At 36.1% G+C, this 23,199-nt stretch overlaps 1 protein-coding gene across 1 annotated transcript in view; it reads left to right on the plus strand.

Moving 5' to 3' along the window:
• The window catches only part of CNGB3 (cyclic nucleotide gated channel subunit beta 3), a 57,488-nt gene that overhangs the window by 18,528 nt on the left and 15,761 nt on the right, over positions 1-23,199 (plus strand). The window contains exons 4-10 of the mRNA XM_056485239.1: positions 6,264-6,418; positions 7,837-8,028; positions 8,553-8,761; positions 10,610-10,660; positions 12,639-12,725; positions 14,356-14,420; positions 17,856-17,978. Coding sequence (XP_056341214.1) covers positions 6,264-6,418; positions 7,837-8,028; positions 8,553-8,761; positions 10,610-10,660; positions 12,639-12,725; positions 14,356-14,420; positions 17,856-17,978 — 882 coding nt within the window. The remainder of the gene's footprint in view (positions 1-6,263; positions 6,419-7,836; positions 8,029-8,552; positions 8,762-10,609; positions 10,661-12,638; positions 12,726-14,355; positions 14,421-17,855; positions 17,979-23,199) is intronic.

Below are 23,199 nucleotides of genomic sequence, written 5' to 3' on the forward strand. Positions count from 1 at the left end.
TAAGATGGTCACACTTTTCACACTTTTATAAGGTTTGGTCCATTTAAATATTGGGGTTAATTGTCCAATTGCAGCTTCAGGTTTTGAAGTCCCATTCTCCCAGATTGCTCTCTTCAATAAATGTTGTTTACACTTTTTGTGCCCAAAGCTGCAACAGTGTCCTTGGTTCTCAGGCTGGAAATGGATTGTTTTGTCTAAGTAAACTGTGAGGAGAACTTGATCACACTTTATATGAAGTTCAGAGTTTTATACTAGTGCAGTACAGAACATGGAAAATATGAAAGCTAAAACTTAAGGCATCATTTACAGGTAAGAAAGCCCCAATGACACAACAGCACCTGATTGGGAAATAAATGAGAATGACTTCCTTAGACTATTATATCTTTGTTCTAAAGCAATTAGTATTAGAAATTATTCTGTCCTTATTTTCCACATCATAGTAAATAGTTAAACTGTTAAACAACTCTATATCACCAGTTACCTTAAGGAAAGGTGATTTTTTCATAGCTAATTGATACTTCCAACATTCATGCTACTTTCTTTCTACTACTTTTATAGTTCCTACTACAGAATTTTTAATTAAAATAAAATCTTATTCACATTTTAATCTGGTACCTCAGAGAGAGTTCCATGTGTTCAGCATTGAGGCAGACTTCTCCTTAGAGAGTACTGTAAAGAAGATTAGAGGATTCACAGATTGTTGTGATTGAATAACTAGGAGGATTGTCGAAGAAACAGCTGTGAAAAAAAAATTGAGCTAGAAAGCAAGGAATCTCTGCAGCCTTATTTGATTTCAGACTGCATTGCATCAAGAAGTTTATTCTGAGTTCAATACCAGTGGATAAGTCTGAAATATAGTGCCTTGCTTGGGCACTGTTGCTTCCATATTTGTTTTGTTTTATGAACACATGAGGTCTGAGAAATGGATGATCTATCCATTTTTTGTTTCAAGAACACTTGCTTAGGGCCCAAACAAGCATGATCTCTGTACAAAGATTCTGAACTAAGGGAAAGTCATGAATTCCATTGGAAAGATTTCTTTTTACATGTTGACTGCATGAAGCTCATAAATGCTTATGGCCTGTTCTTGCCTATACATACATAAAACCAAAACCAACCCAAATATTATGGGTATCACTATGTTTAAATTAATGAAACAGGTAATAAAATATTTAGTAAGACAAAGGAACATCAATTTAAAATAAAACTGAAATTATATAAAAAATGTGCTTTGTTCTGTTTTATTGCAAAGAAAAGTCAATATAAGGCCAGCATTTAAAAAATGCAGCCAATAGAAAAGGATATAATTTTCTGTATCAGTAAAGATGAGTCTTTATCAGACACTTCCCTTGCTCAGGGTGGATCAGATTAGCTATTGGGAAAAAAAAATCATCACTGAAAGAGTGGAAAGGCATTGGAATAAATTGCCCAGGCAAGCATCTGGATGAGGCACTTGGTTTAGGGATAATTATGATGGTGCTGGGTTGGCTGTTGGACTAGATGATCTTGAAGTTCTCTTCCAATTTTGATGATTCTGTGATTCAAGGAAGATGATGGGTCAGAGGAAGACACTTGTTTCAAGACTGTTAGGGAAAATTAAAATGTAATTAAGGCCTTTTTGACAGTCCATGGAATGGATTATTGTGTGAACAGCTTGTTCCAATACTTCAAGAGAATATATTTATCTTAGAAACAGCTCTTGAGCTTTCAAGATTTTTGGAAGAAGAGGTAGGTGTTAAATATACAGGTTAACTCACTTATCCACTTCCAAACTTTTATATATTTCAAGTTTGTTTGCTGAAAAGGATTTTCTGTCATGCTGCATACATTCTTTTGCTTTCTTGGGAATCACAGCCTACGACAGTACTCATGATTTTAGCTAATATAATCTTGAAGTCTATCACACTTGTGTCAACTGCTCCTTACTCATAGTAAAAGCTGCCTAGAATTCTGGTCATTAAAGGCTTGGAAACTTTCTCCTGACATTTAACTCATGATAATTCACTGTGCCTCTTTTAATATTTATTCTTCCCACAATACTTTTTCTCAGCTCAGATACCTATTTTCCCATGGTTCTCCACCAAAATTTGATCTTATAGGCATTGCTCTTATTATGTCTCAGTCTGGTTTTTTGTCCTTTTCAAAGCCATGTTCCCATAGCCATGGCCATTCTATGAGACTTCCTTTGGGAATGCCCCTAATTCTCACATTGGTCTATATCCCAATATTAATGCTTGCTTCCCTGGCAGTATGTCATATGTGTTCTGCAGTTACATTTGCACCAGTGTTTTTCATAGCCAGATTATGTAAGGCTCATAGGCAACTTCCTTTTGACTAAACACTTGGACATTTATCCTTTTGTCACCTGCAACTGATGTTCCCAGCATTTACAAAAAAAATTCTTACAATTTGATTCTAAGTGCGTGTCTGCAGTTTGGGGCAGATTCGATTTTTCCTCATTTCTATGACTTGGACTAAATAATTAAGATTTTCCTGCATAGGAATCATTACTACTTTTTAATCTTCCAAATCCAATGTCCTATTAAACATCTTTAGTACACTACTACATTTTGTACCAAAAACATGAAGGAGAATATTTTAGCTCGCTTCTAAAACCCCATCAGCATCCTGTGCAGATAAAGGAAAAAAAATAGCCCCTCTTCACAGACATTTCAGAGCAGAAACCTCTCCTCAGGGAAGCTTCTTTCAAATATAAAGACACTACAACAAAAATAGTGAAAGTTAGCTTTTTGGAATACCTCTCTTGCTGCATTCAACAAGTCTCTTGCTGTACAAAGCAAGTGACTAACACTGGATTTTTTTTCTATTACTAGTTTTCCTAGTAATTTGGATGACTGACCTTAGGCTTCGAACTCAAGGCTTCTATGGCATTACTCACACTGCAACTGTCAGCAAAAACTGAGGATATGTTTTTGAATCATTTCATGATGCCTGGAATTACATTTTTTGTCTCTGAAATCTTTCTCATCTATGCCATCATGTTTTGTGTATTATCATATCCTTCTGAAAATTGATTATCTGAATTAGATTCTCCAGAATTTATTCAGAAAAGACAAATTATTTTTTTTAAGACACAGATTGTAAATGCAATCATAAATCACAACATCAGAGCTCAATAAAAGCATTGAGAGCTCTATTGCAAGGCCGAGAATTCTATTTCTATGTAATTAGCAGAGAGTTTCTTAAGTGCTGAAAAAAATACTGTTATAACTGAAACCAGCAAAAAGTGCTATGGATATTTTCCAGGCAGCCTACATTTATGAAATACATTTTCTCAGGGGTCACTTGGTAGATAAAATATGGAACTGAACTCAGGTATCTGCTGTTCATGGAAGGAATTAAAACAGTAGACTGCAACTTCTGCAATAACATTGCACTTCTTATCACTGTTTGAACTCTTATCACAGAAAACTTTCAAGCCACAGTACTTAACAGAAGTTGCATGCATTAGTATACTCAATACAGTATTTCCATGGACTATATCAAGGTGATATTCCTTAACATGCTAGAGGTGTCTAAATCTTCTCTTGTGGCTTGGGGAGAATAAAGGCACTGCAATTTTGTCACTAAACAAGCAAGTTAAAATCTACAAGTTTCAAAAATAAAATCTACAAATGAAAAATATAAAAACCCCTACATTATTATTTTATTTCTCATGTTACATGTTTCTATCATTAAACAAAATATGTTTGAGGTAGTAACAAAGCTGTGTACATAGTCCATGAATAGCTGTCCAGATATTCATTTCCATATGAAATTACTTGCACAGGGAAAAAACATTTCCACTCTGTAAAGGACTACATGGTGAGTAAGTAATATAGACCAAACTTATTGAAACATAGTGCACAAAAGTCAGAGATGAATTGCTTAAAGAAAAAACATTCTTAAAGAATAACAGCTTAGAACAAAATCCTAGCACACCATGATATGAGAGGAATCAGGTTTAATTAAAAGTGATTTAGTGAAGTTTAAAGGTCTTCATTAGCCCAGGCAATTTAAAATGCACCCCCAAAGAAAGTACATATGCAATAAACATCCTCAAATTAGCAGTGTTCAACATGCAGCTTCTTCCATCTGTATTAACCAAAGAAAATTTAAAGTAAGCATTTCATTACAAGAAAATAATGGAGCAGGAGGTAATGCAAGCCAAATGAGAAGCAGGGCAAGGAAAATCAATTTCTCATCAACTGTGGGGCAAATAATTTTATATTAAGTCACATAGATTCTAATCAGTACCAAATGGAAACATGGTCCCTCTGCACTACATTGCACCAAATTCATAGTAGAGGAGACTAACTTTTGTTGGAAAATCTGTGAAATAAGAGGAAAGGCATAAGCAATTTGTAGCTTATTCCTAGAAAGAAGATGGAAGGGGCCTTTGGCATGACATCTAACTATAGAATAGCTAATGACCTGAGCAAATACAGCAACAGCCAAGACTAAGAACTATTTTAAATTCTTTGCATATAATCAAAAAACTAATTGTGAGATGTTAGCTGAAAAAAAGAAAGGATGTCATTACATTGCAGATGGCCTGAGCAAAGGGACAATGTGACACAAAAGGAATTGTGATGAGATTACAAAATGTATCAGAACTGGTTTGATTAATCTCCTGTCTGAGGAGTTTTAAGAAATAGACAGTATACAAGACTTAAATTAGAGGAATGACAAGCATATACTTCCAAACTTTTGCTTCTGCTGCTGCTTCTAACAGCATATCTCCACTTTATCCAAAGGTTTTATTGCTGAAGGACTTTCACATGCTTAAATTATACTTCTTTGGGCACTGTGATTAGTGTTGAGTCTCCAGAAAACTGCTTCTCAAAAAGCTGCACACATCCCACTCTGACACTCTCCTTTTTTAGCTACAGCTCCTTCTGTTAGAAATTTCAAAGTAGGTTTAGGTCTTGAGGAGACATGGTGTTTATTCAAAGATCACTTTGCAGTGGTGCTCATTTCTTCCCTACCCAAGGTACTGCCATACCACTTTCCCCCCTACTCACATTTTGGGAAGATTTTCTCAAGAATCCAGACATTTCAAGCATATGTCACTTTTGGTCTGCCACTACTCTTGCTGTGGTCACATCCCTCTGGTATTTGGGACAGAACTAAAAATCTGTTAAGAAAGAAAGAACAACTTCCTGCTGTAGCCCCTATATTGGGCATAATTTTCAGGATTTCAGTACAGGGGTGGCAACTGTGACCTCTTTGAGGAGGAGGAGTCTTTGAGTTGCCCTGTGCCAGTCACAGCCACTTCCAGCCATCTCTGATATCTGCATCACATCAGTTGACAAATGTTCAGTCAAGAATACAGAAAAAAAACCCTCATGTCCTGGTCTCTACATAGGGAAAGTCCAAATGTGTGGCCCAGCTGCCAGCTCAGTTGCACTCAAAAACAACCCCAGTCTGCAAAATCAGACGGTAGCAAGTAATCAAGGGTGAAATTTCAAGTAAGAATAAACACAGAAGAGTTGATCAAGAATTGCTTTCACCTAGATTTTCTATTTTACTCTCCAGGATGCATAAAACCTAATGAAAACAGTTTCAGTGCAGAGTATGAGTTTGCAGGTGTTTGAAAATCAATAGTTCTCAGGTTTGAACAAATGCTGTGAGTGCTGGAATATTAGCTTAGTGTTACCATGACCCTGAGGAAACTCTTAGCAGAAAAAGAAGAAACCTCAGCAAGAAGACTAGTGTTTTGTTTCCACTGAAAACAGATGCAATTTTTCTCACCTCATATTGGCCATAACAAACCATTAAAAACATAGATGAAATCAATTTTCCCAACATTAGAAAGTGTAAAGTAAGAATAAGTCCCTCCTCCTCCACCTGCATTTCCTGTCATTGTTAGGATATTGCCATATAACAATGAGCACATTTTCATGCACAGATGTGAAGTGGGTGCCTTGTAACTTAGAGAATACATCAGGTAATCTCTGGGCCTTCCACAGCCACAGTAGAACTTGGTCAGCAGCAGCTGTGGGATACCATTAGTGCAGTAGGCTAAACAGGGTACCCTGACCTTCTCTGCTTGAAATAACACACAGACTGCTGCTGACATGAGCAGGAGGCAAGAGCAGGTAACTCGGGTTTCCACTTAGCATGAATTGATATGAATAAGCACTGTGCTCAATAAGGATCTAATCCTAATGTCTGACTTCAGCCCAGTAATAGAACTACCACTGTTTCTTTCCATCAGTTTCCAGTACATTGAGCCTTTCTTCCCCTTTTGTTTCGATCAGTGCACAGCAGCCAACACGTCCAGGTTTCCAAACAAATGAGTACACTGATGCCCAGCTCCAGGAGATTGTCAAAAAACTCCGTGAAAGGGCAAATGTGTATAAGGAAAAGCTGAATGATCCAGTGATATCTTCACCTGAAGCAAGTCCTCCAGTTTGTAAGTGCCTCTAGAAATAGCTGTGTATTTGTTCGGTTTAAAACTGAAAATAATTGCGTGGAAACAGAAAATACTGTGACAATATTTTTGTAAGCATAGTGTGTTTATCCACTGGGAAGGATCACTTTGTGCCTATGAAATCAATTTATCCCTATTTCTCTACAGTAAACCTTAGGTAAGACCTTTGTTTGAATGACATCATTGAAGAATTTGGGGCAAAACCTTATAGAGGCAGGATCTAGAATCATTTGTGTCAAGTTTTCTGTATTTTTTGCTAGCTCTCAGAGATGTTAATTCATGAAGATGAATCTGAAACATATGAAGAAACATTTATATCTTATGAGTGGATATTAGTCACTTTGATATGAGATCTTCTGTGTAAATAAAGTGAATAAAATTTTAGCCTTGACAGAAATCTGGATGCGCTGAAGACTTTAAGTCCATGCTTTAAATAGAGCAAACTCATCTAAACATTAATTAATCATTGATTTTTGACAAAATATGAAACATAAATCAATTTTTCTCCTCTTCAGAGGAAAGTTTGATTTTCCTTTTCCTTTCCACAAAGAACTGAGTGTGGTGGGTTCTGGCACTTTTTAGAAGCTGTTCATTATATATGTGTTTTTTAAAAAGCTGTAAAAATGGTGCCTGAAGAATAATAAACTATGCCAGCTGATAAACAAACTAATTTTTAAAAAAAATTTCTTTGCTGATCTACCTCTTTTGTTCTCTTTGTAGAATTTATGACCTTTGTTTTCCTAACTAGTTATAGATACAGTTTACTGCTAAGACTGTGTATCCTAATCAGGTAAAGCAGTCAGAATTAATAGGACACATGTGTAAACAACATTATCCAGCTCAAAGATGGAAGAACTGATTCAGAAGAGTGCTACAAGACTTTTATAAGCCTAGAAATGTACAAAACCATAGACTAGTTTCACCTGCTGCATCTTGCCTATCAGGTGTCAGGAGAGGGGAGAGATCAGCCCATGGCACAGGAGTCTTTTCCCATGGCACAGGTGTCTTTTCTTATCTCCATCCTCACCACATGCATTCTTTGCAACAGTAAAGAGAAATGCTCAGTTGTGTTAATGAATGCTAAATTATGAATTAACAATTTTCTTGTCAGTCTTATAAAAGGCATAACTTGTAGGCATTGTCCAGGGAAATTCAGCAATATAGATATTGCACCCTGTGACATAAGTGCCCTGTTCCTGATAGCAGACCCACATGTTTATACCAATGGTGATTTTGTTCTTCAAGTGTTTTTCTGTGCATTTAATATAATGAGTTTAGTCACTGTCCAGTGTTTTTTAAAAGATATTTTAACATGATGAAGCTTTTGTTCATGTTAAAACAGGGTGAATTAATTGAGCCATTATTAAAATGCCAATGTTTTTGGTTATCTATGTGTCTAGCACCAAAGAAGGCTCCACCCCCACCAAAAGAAGAAAAAAAAGATGAAAAAAAGGAAGAAAAGAAAGAGGAGGCAGAAGCAAAGCCAGAGGAGGATCATTACTGTGATATGCTGTGCTGTAAATTCAAAAAACCTCCACTGAAAAAATACATGGAGTCTATGAAGCTACCAGATACCATTGACTCATACACAGGTAAATTTAAAGCTGTGTAATAGAATGGGGTAATGTCATACTGAAGTGACCTGGTATTACATGGTACTGTGAGCCACCATAAGATTCCAGGGACACAGAGGTTCTGTCCTAAACAATATTTATTCCAAACAGAGAAAAGTGACATCAGCTGTAAAGATGGTATTCACAAAGATCTAATGCAATCTGACCATAATTAGAACCCAAGTCTTCTGTTTGTTGATGTGGAATTTGTACCACTTACTGGGGACAAATAATTCTTTTGTCAGTTATAATATACATGAGCAGGATGCAAAACTATCATGGAAATTTCTTCATATGCACTGAATGCTCTCATTTTTGCAAATTCCTTGTGTGACTCCTATATCCAAGCCACATTGCTGTAGCAGCATTCCAGTTGCAAGAGGGAGAGTGGTGGGTAGGTCTGGGCTGAAGCCTTCCCAGAGGCTGCAGCAGAAGGAATGTGCCTAAAAAAACGACAGTGGGCTCCAGGTTCCCAGCTCTACCGGGGATGTTTTCCCTTCCAGACCGGCGCTACGTGGCGTGGCTCATGCTGGTGACCATCGCCTACAACTGGAACTGCTGGTTCATTCCCCTGCGCTTCGTGTTCCCCTACCAGACCCCCAGTAACACAATCTACTGGTTTGTCATCGATGTCATGTGTGACCTGTGCTACCTCTGCGACCTAATCGTGTTCCAGCCCCGGGTGCGCTTCATCCGAGGGGGAGACATCATCGTGAGTACTGGCACTGGGACTTCCATGGGCACCAGTTGTGTGTTAGAGTACAGAAATTCATCCAATCTGACACTTCTTTTTTATCACTCTGTCAAATCTATGTAACTTTTTGTTATTTATTAAAGGTTACGTACATTTTTCGTCACTGACCTTCCATTCTACATGGGTATTCCATTATTCTGCGTAGGAAGAAACATATCCATTACCTGGATTGTTAAAAATTGAAAAAAAATTATTTGAAAGTAACAAATGAGAGCAGCTGAAACAGGCATACAGCTCTAAACAGATTCCTCACTGGAATCAGTGGTCATATGTATTCATGTATATATATATCTGCTTGTATGTTTGTGTGAAACGTTTACCTACTTGCCTTGTACCAGAATCACAGTTAAAGACAGGGCATATTCTGCTAGGGTTAGACAGGATATGCATGTTTTGGAAAAGATTGTGAGATGGTGGTTTTATTTCATTCCAAAATCAGAGCAAATCCCTCTAATTTTAGGATGCTTTAAAAATATTTTGAGATAATCCCTTTTGGGGAAATAAGTATGTTCAAATTTGATTCTTGCTACAATTTTTGTGGTATCTTTCTATAGAAAAATGTAAAATAAAATTTTAAACAAGTATCTGAAAGCTTGCCCTTAACCTACCTACCAAAGGGTATCTGGAACATTAACTTTTCTTTAAAGTCTTCCCTGCTTTTGATTGTTTGACATCTTATAGGAAAAAAGATATCTAATTCAGAAAGAAAAAAAAGTTTTGATAACTTCAGCATGATATTACTGTGCCCAACAGACAGAAAATTTAAAACTATATATCTTCAGATCTAATTTGGAACTAGCCTTAGTTCAGAGCTTTTACAAAAAAATGTTATACATTGTACATACACGATATTACTGATACCTTTACAGACCAAGCTGGGCAAATATCCTTTCAATAGGTATTAAATGCAGTGCCATGGAATGTATTTTTCCACACCAAGACATTCAGTAACTGGATCTTGCCTAAATCCCACAAAACTCAATTGTTATGAACAAAGTTAAAACTGTAACATACAAAGCTCAGCTTGTATTTCCCTTGAAGCTGTTTCTACAATTCACAGATTTTAGTGCACAGAAACCACCTCCTGCCTGATGTCCTGCATTTAGTTTAATATTTAAACTGATAACAGTGAAAGTTGGAATGGAAATATGATTAAGATCTTAAAGCTATTTTTAAAGTTTTCCTGATATAAATACAGAAAGTATAATAATAGATACATTTCTTTATATACTTCTGATTACCCTTTCTTATTATATTAGCATCAGTTATCATGAAGAACAATTTAAAAATAAAAAGCTAATCACTACTAATGAATGCAGTGTTGATTATTGTAATGCTAGTAATGCTAGCAATGCTGGCATGTTAATGTTAGCATTCAAAGAGCTAATTTTGTACAGCACCATTAGAAACACTTTGAATTTCTTCTTTGATTCTCAGCAGATAAATGTATTTTTTGCAGTGAAATTAAAGGGGGTTGGGTTGAGCATGAAGTGGTACAGATGTCTCAAGAGGGAAGTTTTGTGGAAAAAATGTAATGTACTTTTCTAGACCAACATTCAGATTAGAAAAAATCAGGTAAACCCCAATTCTCATTTTTTCAAGCAGCTCTAATAAAATATGATCTAATGTAAGCTAGACTAATAACAGTACTACTTCCCAGAAACAAGACAGATATTTCTCTATTCATACTTTTAGACCACCATTCATTTAAGTGTCATCACCCTTGCTGTACTGTGGAGTAGCAGAGGCTCATCCTTGACATTCTCATCTTGACTATGCCTTTTTCTCCTCTTGTTATCTCTGTAGTCAGACAGAGTGGAAACAAAGAAATTCTACCACAGCTCTATGAAGTTTCGGGTAAGTAGAGCCTGTGCTACTGATATCAATATGAAGTTCTGGCTTTATGATTCCACAGAATTTTTTTTCATTCACTGAAAATCACTGTTGGTTTAAGAATATCACCAGAAAGCATTGGCTCAATGGATATCAGTGCTCACCTGCTGAAGACTGCCATCTTCATAATCAGTCTTTAACTGGAAGAGAGAATACCTCTAAATGCAATTCTAAATAGCATTTTGGAATGATAATAAATTAATAAAATAGAATTTGATTTGGTTTTTTGAGATCATCCCAGCAAATAGCTGGGATAGCAAATAGCACCATTTGCCAGAGATTCATTAAAAAAATTAAAATTGCTGAAGAGAGATGATAACCCTATTCTGTAAACTCTTTTGAAGAACCTCATTGTACTGAACAGCTCATCACTCACAGGAGCAGTCAAAAATTTAAACTAAGATTTTTGATGCTCATGGCATTTTTTAAAAACAAAGATGCATTTGATTTAAGTTGTTAATGTTGCTCCTAAATGTTAGGGTTATTTTTCCAGTGGAAGATAGGCAGTTTATTGAATTCCTGATGAGCATACAGCTCTGTGACACTAAGCACACATCTCAGTTATTGCCCTCTCCTCTTCTCTACTTTTGCACCTGCCTTGTTCAGAGTTAGTTTTTTTCAGTGACTGTGGCATCATTACTCAAATACTTGATATTAAACTATCTAAAAGTGCAGGATATACACCATACAGTCAAATTATTTTGACAGAGTAAAACTTAAAGCAAGAGACCAAAGTGGATTTGTATGGTTTTATTTTAAGTTCACACCTAAGGTATGTTTAGGGCTCTTGATTTCTGGAGAAACTAATGGTAGTTGAGTGTTTTCACCATATGCAAGATATAGATAGAATGTGGGAATTTGTCATATGATTAAGCACTAATTAGAAGTTACTGATATTAATGCATTTTTGACTAAAATTTCCCCCCTCTTAGACATGTATCTGAGAGCAGGAGAGAGAGAGATCATAAGAGGCTGTTTCTCCCAATCAATTTTTTTGTTTGCTTTGCACACTGTTCAGGTATTAATTGCTTCTTACTTGCATGGAATAAAAGGTCAGTGCTGCAGGCTGGTTGCTGCCTACACAGTTTACACCCCTCAGAGCAAAGACAGTTCTGATTACTGTGACATGAAGCCCAGAGTTCCACATCCCTCTCTTACTCCCAAGGAGTAACAGCAACAAAGCAAGGTATCCCAGGATCTTTAAAAAGAAAAAGATAAATTTGCCACAGCTTTCCTTCTCTATCTTAAGAAATGATAAAGCATGCAGATAAGAAGAATAATCACATAGTTGGTGGACTGCAGGGAGATGTTGAAAACCTTAATGGTATGGGAAGAAGCAGCATGCAAATATGATGGAAGAAAATATTTATTTAAAAAACCCAAACCAACCAAGCAAACAAACAAACAAAAAAAAAAAAAAAAAAAAAAAAAAAAAAAAAAAAAAACCAGCCAAATTTATCATCCTATGATGAATCAGTTGTTTGGAACACATGCCTTCTGCAGGTTGCAAGCAAGAAATCTAACTCATCGTGCTCCCTCAAAGCACTTTAGGCAGCCTTGTTTTAAAAGCTGAAAGACTTTTGAGAAGTGCTTGTGGAGTGGCCTCCCCACCTGCACTCACCAGCCACATGCCAAAATTTTAGTCTGATCACAACTACTAAAAAACCAGAATGTATTAATAATCAAATATATGAGATATTGTTGATAATCCACATGAAAAAGATTAAAATCTCAGGCACAGGGGATTTAAAAGCAGGGCAGAGCCAAGTTGGTGTTTTTAAGGAGATAATCTTACCTGCCAGTACTTAGGAAGCTGCATGCTTAGCATGCTGACTCTTCAAATATTACTGCAGTCATGATTCAGTCTAAGCAGGTTTTTGACAGCAAATAAATACATTATGATTACTATGAAGCTTAAATTGACCTCTCTGCTCTTCAACAGCTTGATGTGCTATCAGTGTTTCCATTTGACATTTTATACATCTTCTTTGGATTTAATCCAGCACTTCGAGCAAACAGGATGCTAAAGGTAAGATCTGTGATGCTGATGGATGGCTAACCATGCCTAGATGTTTTTGCAATGCAACAGGAATTTTTTTTATAATATTTAGGAATATGACTTTTAGAAACTGAAAAATATCTTCAGGCTAAAGTACAGCATAACAATAAATAAACAAAAAATACAAGTCATATTCTAGCCTAATTAAGCCATTTTCTTATTTTTCTTCTGACTTTCATATTTCCTCATTTCAAAAAGTATTTTTGATTAAAGATGATTTTTATTAGGTTTTCACACTATTGAAATTAGATTAATCTCAAATTACCTGCTTAATTTTCAAAGATTAAAAAAAAAATCACAAATTAATGCCAATGTCCTTTCGCCTTCTGTCACTTATGTCAGGTGTTTAAAAGCAAAGGAGTTAATTTTAAATACAAAAACTATACACAGAATACCTATCAAGCACAAAACTGTCTTTGTTATCGAGTCCAAAGACATTTGGAGTTGTGTAATGAAAGGTCTGAGAAGAGATTAGAACACAGTACCCAGCAGGCCACTCTGTGACTAAATGCATTTCTCTGCACACAATCAACATGTTGCCAAAGTATTGGTTTTCATTTAAAGCTGGGGAGGAACACAAGAACTCCGACAATAAAATAAAGATGTTCCTCTTTGATATTCAATAAAGCTTCAAAATTCCTAAAATCAGAACCAAAACAACAGGAAAAAATGAAAAGTTAAATAGTACCTTGTATTAGGCACCCAGCTGTATATTGAACTAAAACAAAGAAAAAGGTTACCTGTGATCACTAAAGATCAACTGCAAGTACTAAACAGGAAGAATTTTATAAAGCTGCCATTGATACCAGAGTATCCTCTAGCATGGCTGTTGATACATAGGATTGCTTACTGGAGAATTACTGGAATTTCAGGAAGAGAAAAAATGCATAAAATTCTTTGTGATCATGTTGCCCAAGAAATTATATATGTTTGAGGAAGTAGATGCTGTTCACCTGCAGTATTCTGACCAAAACAGCAAGGTTAATTCTGTTAATTCTGAGGGAACACTCAACACCCAGAAAAACACTTGACTGAAATTTAGCTTTGCTTTCCAGTTCACATTGTTGTTAAATGTTTGTCATGGTTTAGGAATAGTATTCTCCAATTTAATAAAGCCATATGTTGGTCCCTCTCCCCCCTCAGCTGGAGGCACAAAAGGAAATTATCACAGGTCAACATAAGAACAATTTACTGGAAACAACAATGGCACAAGGAAATGAACACTAACAACGACATTGCTAATGACAGAGGGGATAAGAAAACCAGTGATTCACATGGAAAACTCCCCAGTAATGTGCAATATCAGACAGCTCCTCTCCTAGATTTTCTCAACAGGAAGGAACACCTTTCTTCCCTGGAAGAGACAGTCCCTTTATCCCACTCCCAGCAGTGGCCTGAGGTAGTGTAGAATAACATGGAGTCCCAGCTGCTGCAAAACTTAACCCTGTCCTGGCCAGAACGAATATTTATAGAAAGTTTGATTACCGAAAAATCCATTTTCAAAATGTATATGTGAATTGATGCTTTTTTGAGTACTATTATTAAAAAAATGTGTACTGAAAAATAGTGATTGGATTACTTTCATTTGTTTTCCATTCAGCATAACACATTCTTTGAGTTTAATGATCGTTTGGAAGCTATTATGGAAAAAGCATACATCTACAGGTATGTGCTGATAAAACTCAAGTAGCATGCAAAGCTTGGCACAGAATGCATTTCAGATTATTTCATGAGTCAAGCATTGAGTGGAATATGATACATCCTTACCTGTTCAATTTAAAGGGTTTTTTTAAATATCTGTCTTTATGGTAATCATTAAAATAATGTATATAATGCTTCATATGAAATCTAGCTCAGTTCAGCTGGCCTGGTTCAGGGAAAATATTCACCAAATGGAGGCCTCTGCCAAAATTTAATTAACCAGAAGTTTCAGAAAGTTTCTTTACTAAAAGAACTAAACACTTTCTTTAGGCTGCTAATAGCAGTTCCAAATCCTCAGTAGCTGTTTATTTGTACTTAATAGGAGTTATAAGCCTGAGCCTGTGTCAACATTTTTCTTCAAACATGCTCTCCCCATGAACCTGGCACATACAGAAACTTGATCCTTCACTGACTACAGCTGGAACGAGGACCAATTCAGCAGTTCTCAAATAATGATTATAAACTCTCACCCTCTGCATTGACAGAAAGAATTTTGCATCCAATTCAAGTAGTCCATGGGCACAGCTATGCCAAATTCCACAGGTCTCTCAGCTGTCAGTGATGCTGCTAAAATCCAATGAACCCATCTGCTTTGTCATCATTATTGTCAATGTCATCAGGCCTAATTTATCTTGTGTAATACCTACACCAACAGATCCTTTTCCCTGTCCCAGTTTTGGGACATGTATTGTTTCTGTCTGTTGGTGTTGCAGAAATATGTTGGTTACCATCTTACTCTGTTTCAGAGATTATTGCTCTTAAACAGTACACATTGAGTATATTAATACTCAAATGAGATATTTTATGAGATTTAAAAATAAGATAAATTTCAAGAGAAGTTTCACATATGACCACTTTCATTTTATCATGTGCCTGTGAAATATAACAAAACTTAAAAGTTTGAAAGTTCTGCTAATATATTCTTGAGATGCTGACCTTCACAAAATTTATTCTTATATTGCCCTTGTTTTTCACTCATGGAAGATTCCTTTGTGGTTTGATTTGGGTTTTTTGTTTTGGTTTTTTTATTTTTTTTTAATTCTTTTAGGTTCAAGAGAGGACTGAATTTCCACAAGATGAAGAAATTTCTTGTCATTTTCTGAATATCTGCCTTCTCTAATTTCTAATTTCATTTTTTTTTTAAAAAAGGGCTTTCATCTGCTTATGGTGTTTCACTTTTTCTAATATTGATAAGCTTTAAAATTAATTTTTTAAAAAATAATTATTTTTCTTATTATATCCTTTGCTTTTTGGGGCGACAATTCAATGATTTTTCTGTATCTCCTATAATACTTGCAGTGAGTACTGGGAGATACAGTATGTATAATATAGATAATGTATAATAATATAGACAATTCTTAATCAACTAATTAGTTTGTATGTAGCAATACTGTTGTGTGCATATGGATTTCAAAGTAATGGGAACAAATTTAAAACTCATTTTCATTCAAATAGAGTTTTTCAAGGGACAGAGTTTCACACTATTATCAAGATATGGAATGGGAGATGAATGTTCAAAGGACAAGTTGTGAAGGGGATGTGTATGTCTTCAAGCTAGACCAGCTTTGAAGGATGTGATGTTTATTTACATGACAAGAAGAAAGGCTAAGACACACAGAGTGAGATCTCATTAGTCCTGGAAAATGATGTATGAAGTACCTGGAAAGACAGAGCCAGCTACTCTGCCCTGTCAGAGAGTTTTTTACCATTATATTGGTTAACAACCACAACTGTGTGTTGCTGCTTGTGTCTTTGCTTCCTGGTCAAAGGCTCAGTCAGATTTCCAATATTAAATCACTAATAGAATGTAAAGTACAGAATCTAAATATAACAAAGTGAATCTATTTTCTAATTCACACTTCAGAAAACACTGACTCCTGGTTTTACTCATTGACAAATGGAGAATAGAGGTGGTTATACAGAGGAGTACAAGCAGGAGCTAAAAAGTCTTAAAAAGCCCAGTCTTTTTGTGCAAACTGCTGCATTTTATTTTAATGTGGCAATCTTGCTTTGGTCTGAGATTGGTATAACCACAGTTTGAGCAATAAGGCACCAATTAACTAGATAATATCAAACTAAGCTTCTGCAAAGCAAGTGGATATACCTGGGGGGGTTCTCTTCTCAGAATATTTAGTTTGAGTTCATAGGAATAGAGCTAGCATTTTCTCATTGTGATATATCCAACATATATCTAGAGAAATATAACACAGCTAAGGTTTCCAGAATCTTCACTCAGACCTCAGGAGTCCATGTTCACAGATTCAAACTCAAACAGGAGACCTAGCATAGCCAATATTGCAGCATTACTAGATCACAGCAGCTCTCTGCTGTTCTCTGTATCTTGCAATCCTAAACAGAGCTGTCCTGGAAGAACATCAACTTTTATCAGACAAATAGCATTCATTTGTGAGCATCATAAAGAAGAAGAGTACACTCAGGTAGGTTGTCTAATGTCATGGAGAGGCCAAGGAGGGCATACAAAGGCACCTGAAGAAGCAGTAAAGGAGTGCTTCATGAAGCAACCACAGAGATATTAGCTCCCATTAAATTTGTTTTTAGACCAAACTTACTTAGATCTTACTAAATTCTCATAAAGCCACTTACTCAGTTATTCTGCACTGCATACTGCATTGAATTCTAGCTGTAGCAGATAAACTCACTAGCTACCAGCCTGTGTTTAGGCTAATCCTGCACTTTTATTGCTTATTTATCCCCTGCTTGTATGAATATTTCAATAGAGATCTAAATCCAGATCTTTCTTTTGATCCCCATGAACTGAACAGAGGATATACAATGAGATCATTACTGTATTAAACAGAAAGCTGCTTGGTGCTTAAGCAGTTCATCATTGGTATTCTTCAAAGAGCTGCCCATAAGCATAAGAACTGGGATTAGGAATGATATAACTCTTGCTGTAGCAACTAAATCATACTATTTAGAGGATCTACTGCAGGTCTTATACTACAGGTCTTGTAAAGCAGTTCATTTCTGACCTCATACATTCCTTGGCTTTGGTTCACAGGTTTAGAGCCTATCTTGGATAGAGTTTGGGAACCACATTATTTTTTACCCTGTACCCTCATTAATATAGGTTCAAATTTCTGGAAATATTTATAGCCATTTATAGAAGTGGACTATAAACTCCTCAGGGAACCATAATTTAAAAATTACCCCATGTCAAATATTCTAGGAAAGATATTTATTTGACCTTGGACAAATGTGAGAGATCAGTAAATGCCAACTATTTTTTTCATAGACTCAATACAGGTGGGGAACTACTTAGTGTATCCTTAACATTAACATTGCTAATCCAGAAAAGTAATGGGTTCTATTTAAATAAATAAATAAATAAGGAAATATTTCAGTTGTTTTTTTACAGGAATCTGTTGACTTTTACAGGGTCATTCGAACAACTGGATACTTGCTGTTTATCTTGCACCTTAATGCATGCCTGTATTATTGGGCTTCAGACTATGAAGGAATTGGCAGCACTAGATGGGTGTATGATGGTCAAGGAAACATGTAAGTCTTTTTCTTTTGCAAGAGATTTTTTTTTTTTTTTTGCTCATTCCTGCCCTCCCCCCACCATCCTTCTGCCATGCCACTGCTTGCAGGGTATGCCCTTGCTTTTTAAAGTGCTTGGATAGCAAACTTCTAGCATCATGACTGTTGATTAGCAGCTGTCAATACTAACACATATTTGGAGGGCAGGTGCAGTGAATAATCACTTCACCACTTTCAGCTTTTATAGGTTTATGAGTCAGTGCTAAGTGTTAACTTAATTAAACATTTAGAAAGCAACAAGGCTCATAAATTAAACTTAGTGATTGCATATGCACATGGGAACTGTTAGAAGGATTGTCATAGCAATCCCTCAAAGGAAACACAGGGATAGTTTGGGAGTTTTTTTGCTGCCACACAGCACTGTGTCATTAAAGTGCAACATTTTAGTCCCTCTTCACCATGGTGATTGGTCTGAAAAAATTCCACCAGCTCTCTCTGATCTTTTGAGAAGGTCATGCTTAAAATGTGGCAGAGTGACTTCAGGGGAAACAACTAGATTTTGGCACAATTTCCACAAACTCCTTGTGACAGCACTGGTTGGGTGCCAAGGACCATTTATTAAGATGATGGAGAGGAAGAAAAAAAAGCAAAGTCATAATATATTCTGTGTGTAGTTTTGTAAAGATATAGCTAGTAGGTTCAGTTGAGTGAAAATTTATTTCTTTGAAAGGCTATAATATAGTTAAAGCCACAGAAGCTCAATTTGTTCTTTAATTACATTCCTTGCAAAACCACATATAGTATCCTACTGCTGTCATAAATTGCTTTCTAAACAACTTTTCACCTTTCACTTGGAAATGTGCTCCACTTGTTTGTAGCTTTGTCAGACTTCACAAGTTTGGTGTCAAGTCACTACCTTGAAGGCTAAAAAAATAGTTTTTGAGAGCGAAACACACTTTGTGTAAACCAGCAGTGATTTTTTTAGGGTTATCTCTTGAAAAAAATGACATGTCTGAAGTTTCTACACACCATCAAATACACAGCTTGAGTACTGCTCTTGTATCCCACTAATAGCAAATGCTGACTGTGTGGAGAGAATTGCCTTAGAGAATTAGGCATGAAATAAAATCTAATCATCAAATGTTTGAGGATTGTTCACACGCAGAGGCATAGTGTGAACATTAGTTATAATTGGAGATGTAAGTGAATTTAAACTTATCAGACAAGATACTTCTAGGTATATTCATTTATTAGGAAAGCAGATATAAGAACAATTTGTCAGGAAAAGTGACTAGTACTGCAGCATATACTATGGCACAGCAGTGAACTTATAATTTGCTTTCACAGAGCACTCAAGGTTGACAACATTTGCAAAATGTGCCAACAGTCTCACAAAGAATGGGAATACATTCAGAAACAAGATTAGGGAAACATAGCTACTCAGCTAATTTTAGAAAAATGATGGTAAACAGTTTGACAAGTAAACCAAAATCTAGTTTTCTCAGATTACACTGACCCACAGAAAATGATCTAGCACTGATTTAGTGGCATTAATGCTTTATGTAGAATCCCTGCTGTGTCCATAAAATATTGCTATTAGTTATGTCCAAAACCAGTTCTTAAAAATATCAGCATTCCTAGGAATTTTTTTTTCCTTTCCAGGCTAAAAAGAAATAACAGACAGCAGTTTCCATTATTAGTTTGATTACATAGATGTTCCTGAATATGCATACTAGCTGGTGAACTAAATCTACAACTAACAGCTATACACAACACTCAAATCACAAGCAAAATTATCACAGCAGCTCTTCTGCAAGCTCTATTCTTTTCTGGCTCTTGTCCAGTAGTTAGTCCAAAATCTGAGCTCTCTTGCACAGCAGCCTTCAGTCAAAACCTTTGACTTGAGAAGAAAAGGCAATTAACTTTGCTACCCTACAACACACCCAAATTAGCCACCCATGGTGTTTCCAGCATTAAAAGTGCACTCAAAAGAACTTGAGTTTGGCAAGACCTCAGTCTCTCCTAATGCAGAAGCACAGAATCAATAATGCAACACCAGAGTGTAGAGTCTAGTCAAGGACAGTAGCAGATATTGAAAAGGTCTCTAAAGTGGACAATTTCAATTATATGTGTTTATCTACAATCTAATCTAACTACCTAAGTAAAAGATCAATCTCTCTAATTCCTGAGGAAAATGGACAAATCTTTTTTCAGGTATTCAGTGTAATGTCATCATTCTGAATTATTCCAAGGACATATCTGTGTTTCATCACTGTTCACAGAGAAACTAAAACTAAGGATCTGAAATTCTCATGCAAACCCTCCAGGTCAGCAGTAAATTTAGGCAAAACAAATAATTTCACTTTGCTCATGGTATGCTTCTGCTGTTTGCATGTCATCCACAAGCAGTCTGCAAAATTCTTTGGCAAATTTAAGACATCTCTTTGCCTCCTAGTTATGTTTCTCTGTACTGTGCTGCCTTCCTGTCCTGGGCACAGACTTAGTGATACTGAAAGTCCCAGAAAATGGTCACTGTACATGCCTAGAACAAATCCACTCCTTTGGTTTGCATTGCCCAGTGCACAGTGGCAAATCCTGAAACGTGTCTCATGGGTATCAGCTCTTGCAATAGCTCTGATGTGTCACAGTCACAGTGCTTGCTATGCAAAGAGAGTTTTGTGCCTCCACACAATGAATGTGAATGCACAGCCCAGCTCGTCTGTCAGACTTTCAGACCTGCCACCCACAGCCATGCTCTTCTGAGCAAAAGCTTTATACTTTGCTCCTCTGTGTCTGAGATCATCAGACCCACTGGCACCTGAGGAACACACTCCAGAGGAGGCACCAAGAAGGAAGTCATTAGTTTAGAAAGGCTGCTGCTGTACTCTGCTTAAACCCATCCTGGCTGCAATCTGAGAGGAGTCAAATGTGACAGTCCTGAAACAATGCTTCCCTGGGCTGAAATAAATATGTGAATACCACCTTAAAAGCTGAGAGACCCAGGCACAAAGACTTGTACTAACCAAAACCATGAAAGAAGTTTAGTGTATTCTGAAATTGACTTTTCTGAAAAAGATATTTCTATTGACATAATATTACAAGATATCTTATTTGCAGTGTTTCTGAATGTTTTCATACCTAGGACTTTTTTTTAAGGAAAAATCTAGTTGTTTGATTGCCTGAAGGATAAACACACTCTCTATGATGTGCAGAAGCAAAAATTCCCTTCTTGTCTCATGACTGTTATTTTCTTCAATAGTAATTTTATAGCAGGATGGTAAGCAGTATAGTGAACAGTGATAGTTTCCAGACACATGCTGGTAGGAAGCAGAGCTGTTAATACTGTTGAAATTGGAGTTGTTTTTTCTGGCTTTCCTTAAACAAAATTTACAGTCTCATTTCCCCCCTTCTTAGGGAGGAAAAAAGCTGCTCTGTATTTCAACTGTGCAGCTTCTATTTCAGATTAAAATAAAACAAAAAATGTTTAAATGGAGAAAATCTGTTCCAAAGAGATAGAGAATATCACGTGCCTTGCCAATGGAAAGTTTCTTTTGAAGTAAAATCACAGAAGAATACAGTATATTAAAGAAAGGGTAGAAAGATATTAAAAAAACCAACCTCACATTTTGGACATACAACACTACAAAGAAGATTGTGACCCTTAAATTCCTCTGAGGAGCTGCTTTCATCCTTTGTAGACATTCCCAGAATAAAGATTTTATTGTTTATCATGGTGAAGTTTGCAAACTTGGCACGCAGAGCCATTGAGGGTGAGGGAGTTGCTTAATTACTTTTGTTTCCTAAAGTATCACAGAAGTAATGTTAATTTCTTTACTTTTATATTACCCAATTATACATGTCTCAAGCACCACAGCATTCTCAGTAATGGCAAATCAATATAATATTAATATGCTTTACATAATTCTCCTCAGTCAAGCTAGAAGCATCATTTTATGCTTAAATCTGTAATTCTTCCAAAACAGACCTGAATCTTTTTCTTATTATTTGTTTATCCTACAGAAATCTAAGAAAAAGCTGTTATTTTGGCATAATCCAGCACAGTTCATTTTGCATCCCTAAAAAAAAAAAAAAAAAAAAAAAAAAAAAAAAAAAAAAAAAGGATAGGATAGGATGGAAAATATGCAATATTTTTTTTTTTTTTATTTAAAGACTCTGAATGAAAATGGCCAGTTCTGACTGTTAAATCTAAATCTAGACAACTAGACAACTATGGTAAAAGTGATCATTGTTACAGCATTTTATTAATCTGCAACCAAGAAAAAGGGACATTGTAGTGAAAAGCAGATATTAATTGCTTGGTAAAACCTTATATTTTGGATGAAAAACTTGCAAACACTTTCAAGTGTGTTAAGAAAAACAGCGTCATTGGAATTGGTTGTTATTGTGAGTTTGTATTTTCATATTTGCACAAAACTGACTCTGCAGTTGTATTACATGAGCCTCTTATTATAGTGGAGTTCATATCTTAAAAAGAAAGGAGTCTGAAATACACCTAAAGTCTGCAGGCAGACCATGGGGCCTCAGGTTCAGAGCAGGCATGAGAAGATGCACATAAGACCTTCTATTTCAAAACAAACTTATCTCCAAAAGTATTTCATCTGTTTCTTTGTGTTTGGGGGGAGGGGGGTTGTTTGATTTTTAAAAGTTATTATTTAAAACAATAAAATACAACACACATAAGGAATTAACATTGCTTCAGAAGTAGTAGCCCCAGAAAATCCTACTTTATAACTAAGGGAAATGAAGTTCCATTCCTAATCATCAGCAAAGCTGAAGTCTGATTGTACAGAAACTTGGGAAGTCCAATTCTAATTAATAGCAGGCTTTTAAAAATATACCTAAACCAATTACTTGTTTGCTCAGAAAAGAAGGAAATTATAGCATTGTCACAACAATGATTTGAACTAGTTATTCCCCACCACATGCTGCATTGCTTGTGGTACCATGTTCTAGAATGAAATTTAAACCAGAATTTTAGAGATGCCAGGCACTCTTCTAAAGCTTTCTGTCCAGGTCCTTTGCTGCTTTCACAAACTTGTGTTATCATACTAGTAGAAATACACGAAGGCAAAAAGCTCTGTGATGAAAAAGGCAAGAAAGAGTTTGTTAAGGTGACAGAAGGAGTTGTGGAGAGCAGCAGCTAGGAGATGTTAATAGAGGAGTCAACCTTCCAGTGCCAGATTAGTGCAGTGGTTGGGAGAAGCCGCATTACCACACA

The sequence above is a fragment of the Oenanthe melanoleuca genome, chromosome 2 (assembly GCF_029582105.1).
Source record: "Oenanthe melanoleuca isolate GR-GAL-2019-014 chromosome 2, OMel1.0, whole genome shotgun sequence".
Taxonomy (NCBI): Eukaryota; Metazoa; Chordata; class Aves; order Passeriformes; family Muscicapidae; genus Oenanthe; species Oenanthe melanoleuca.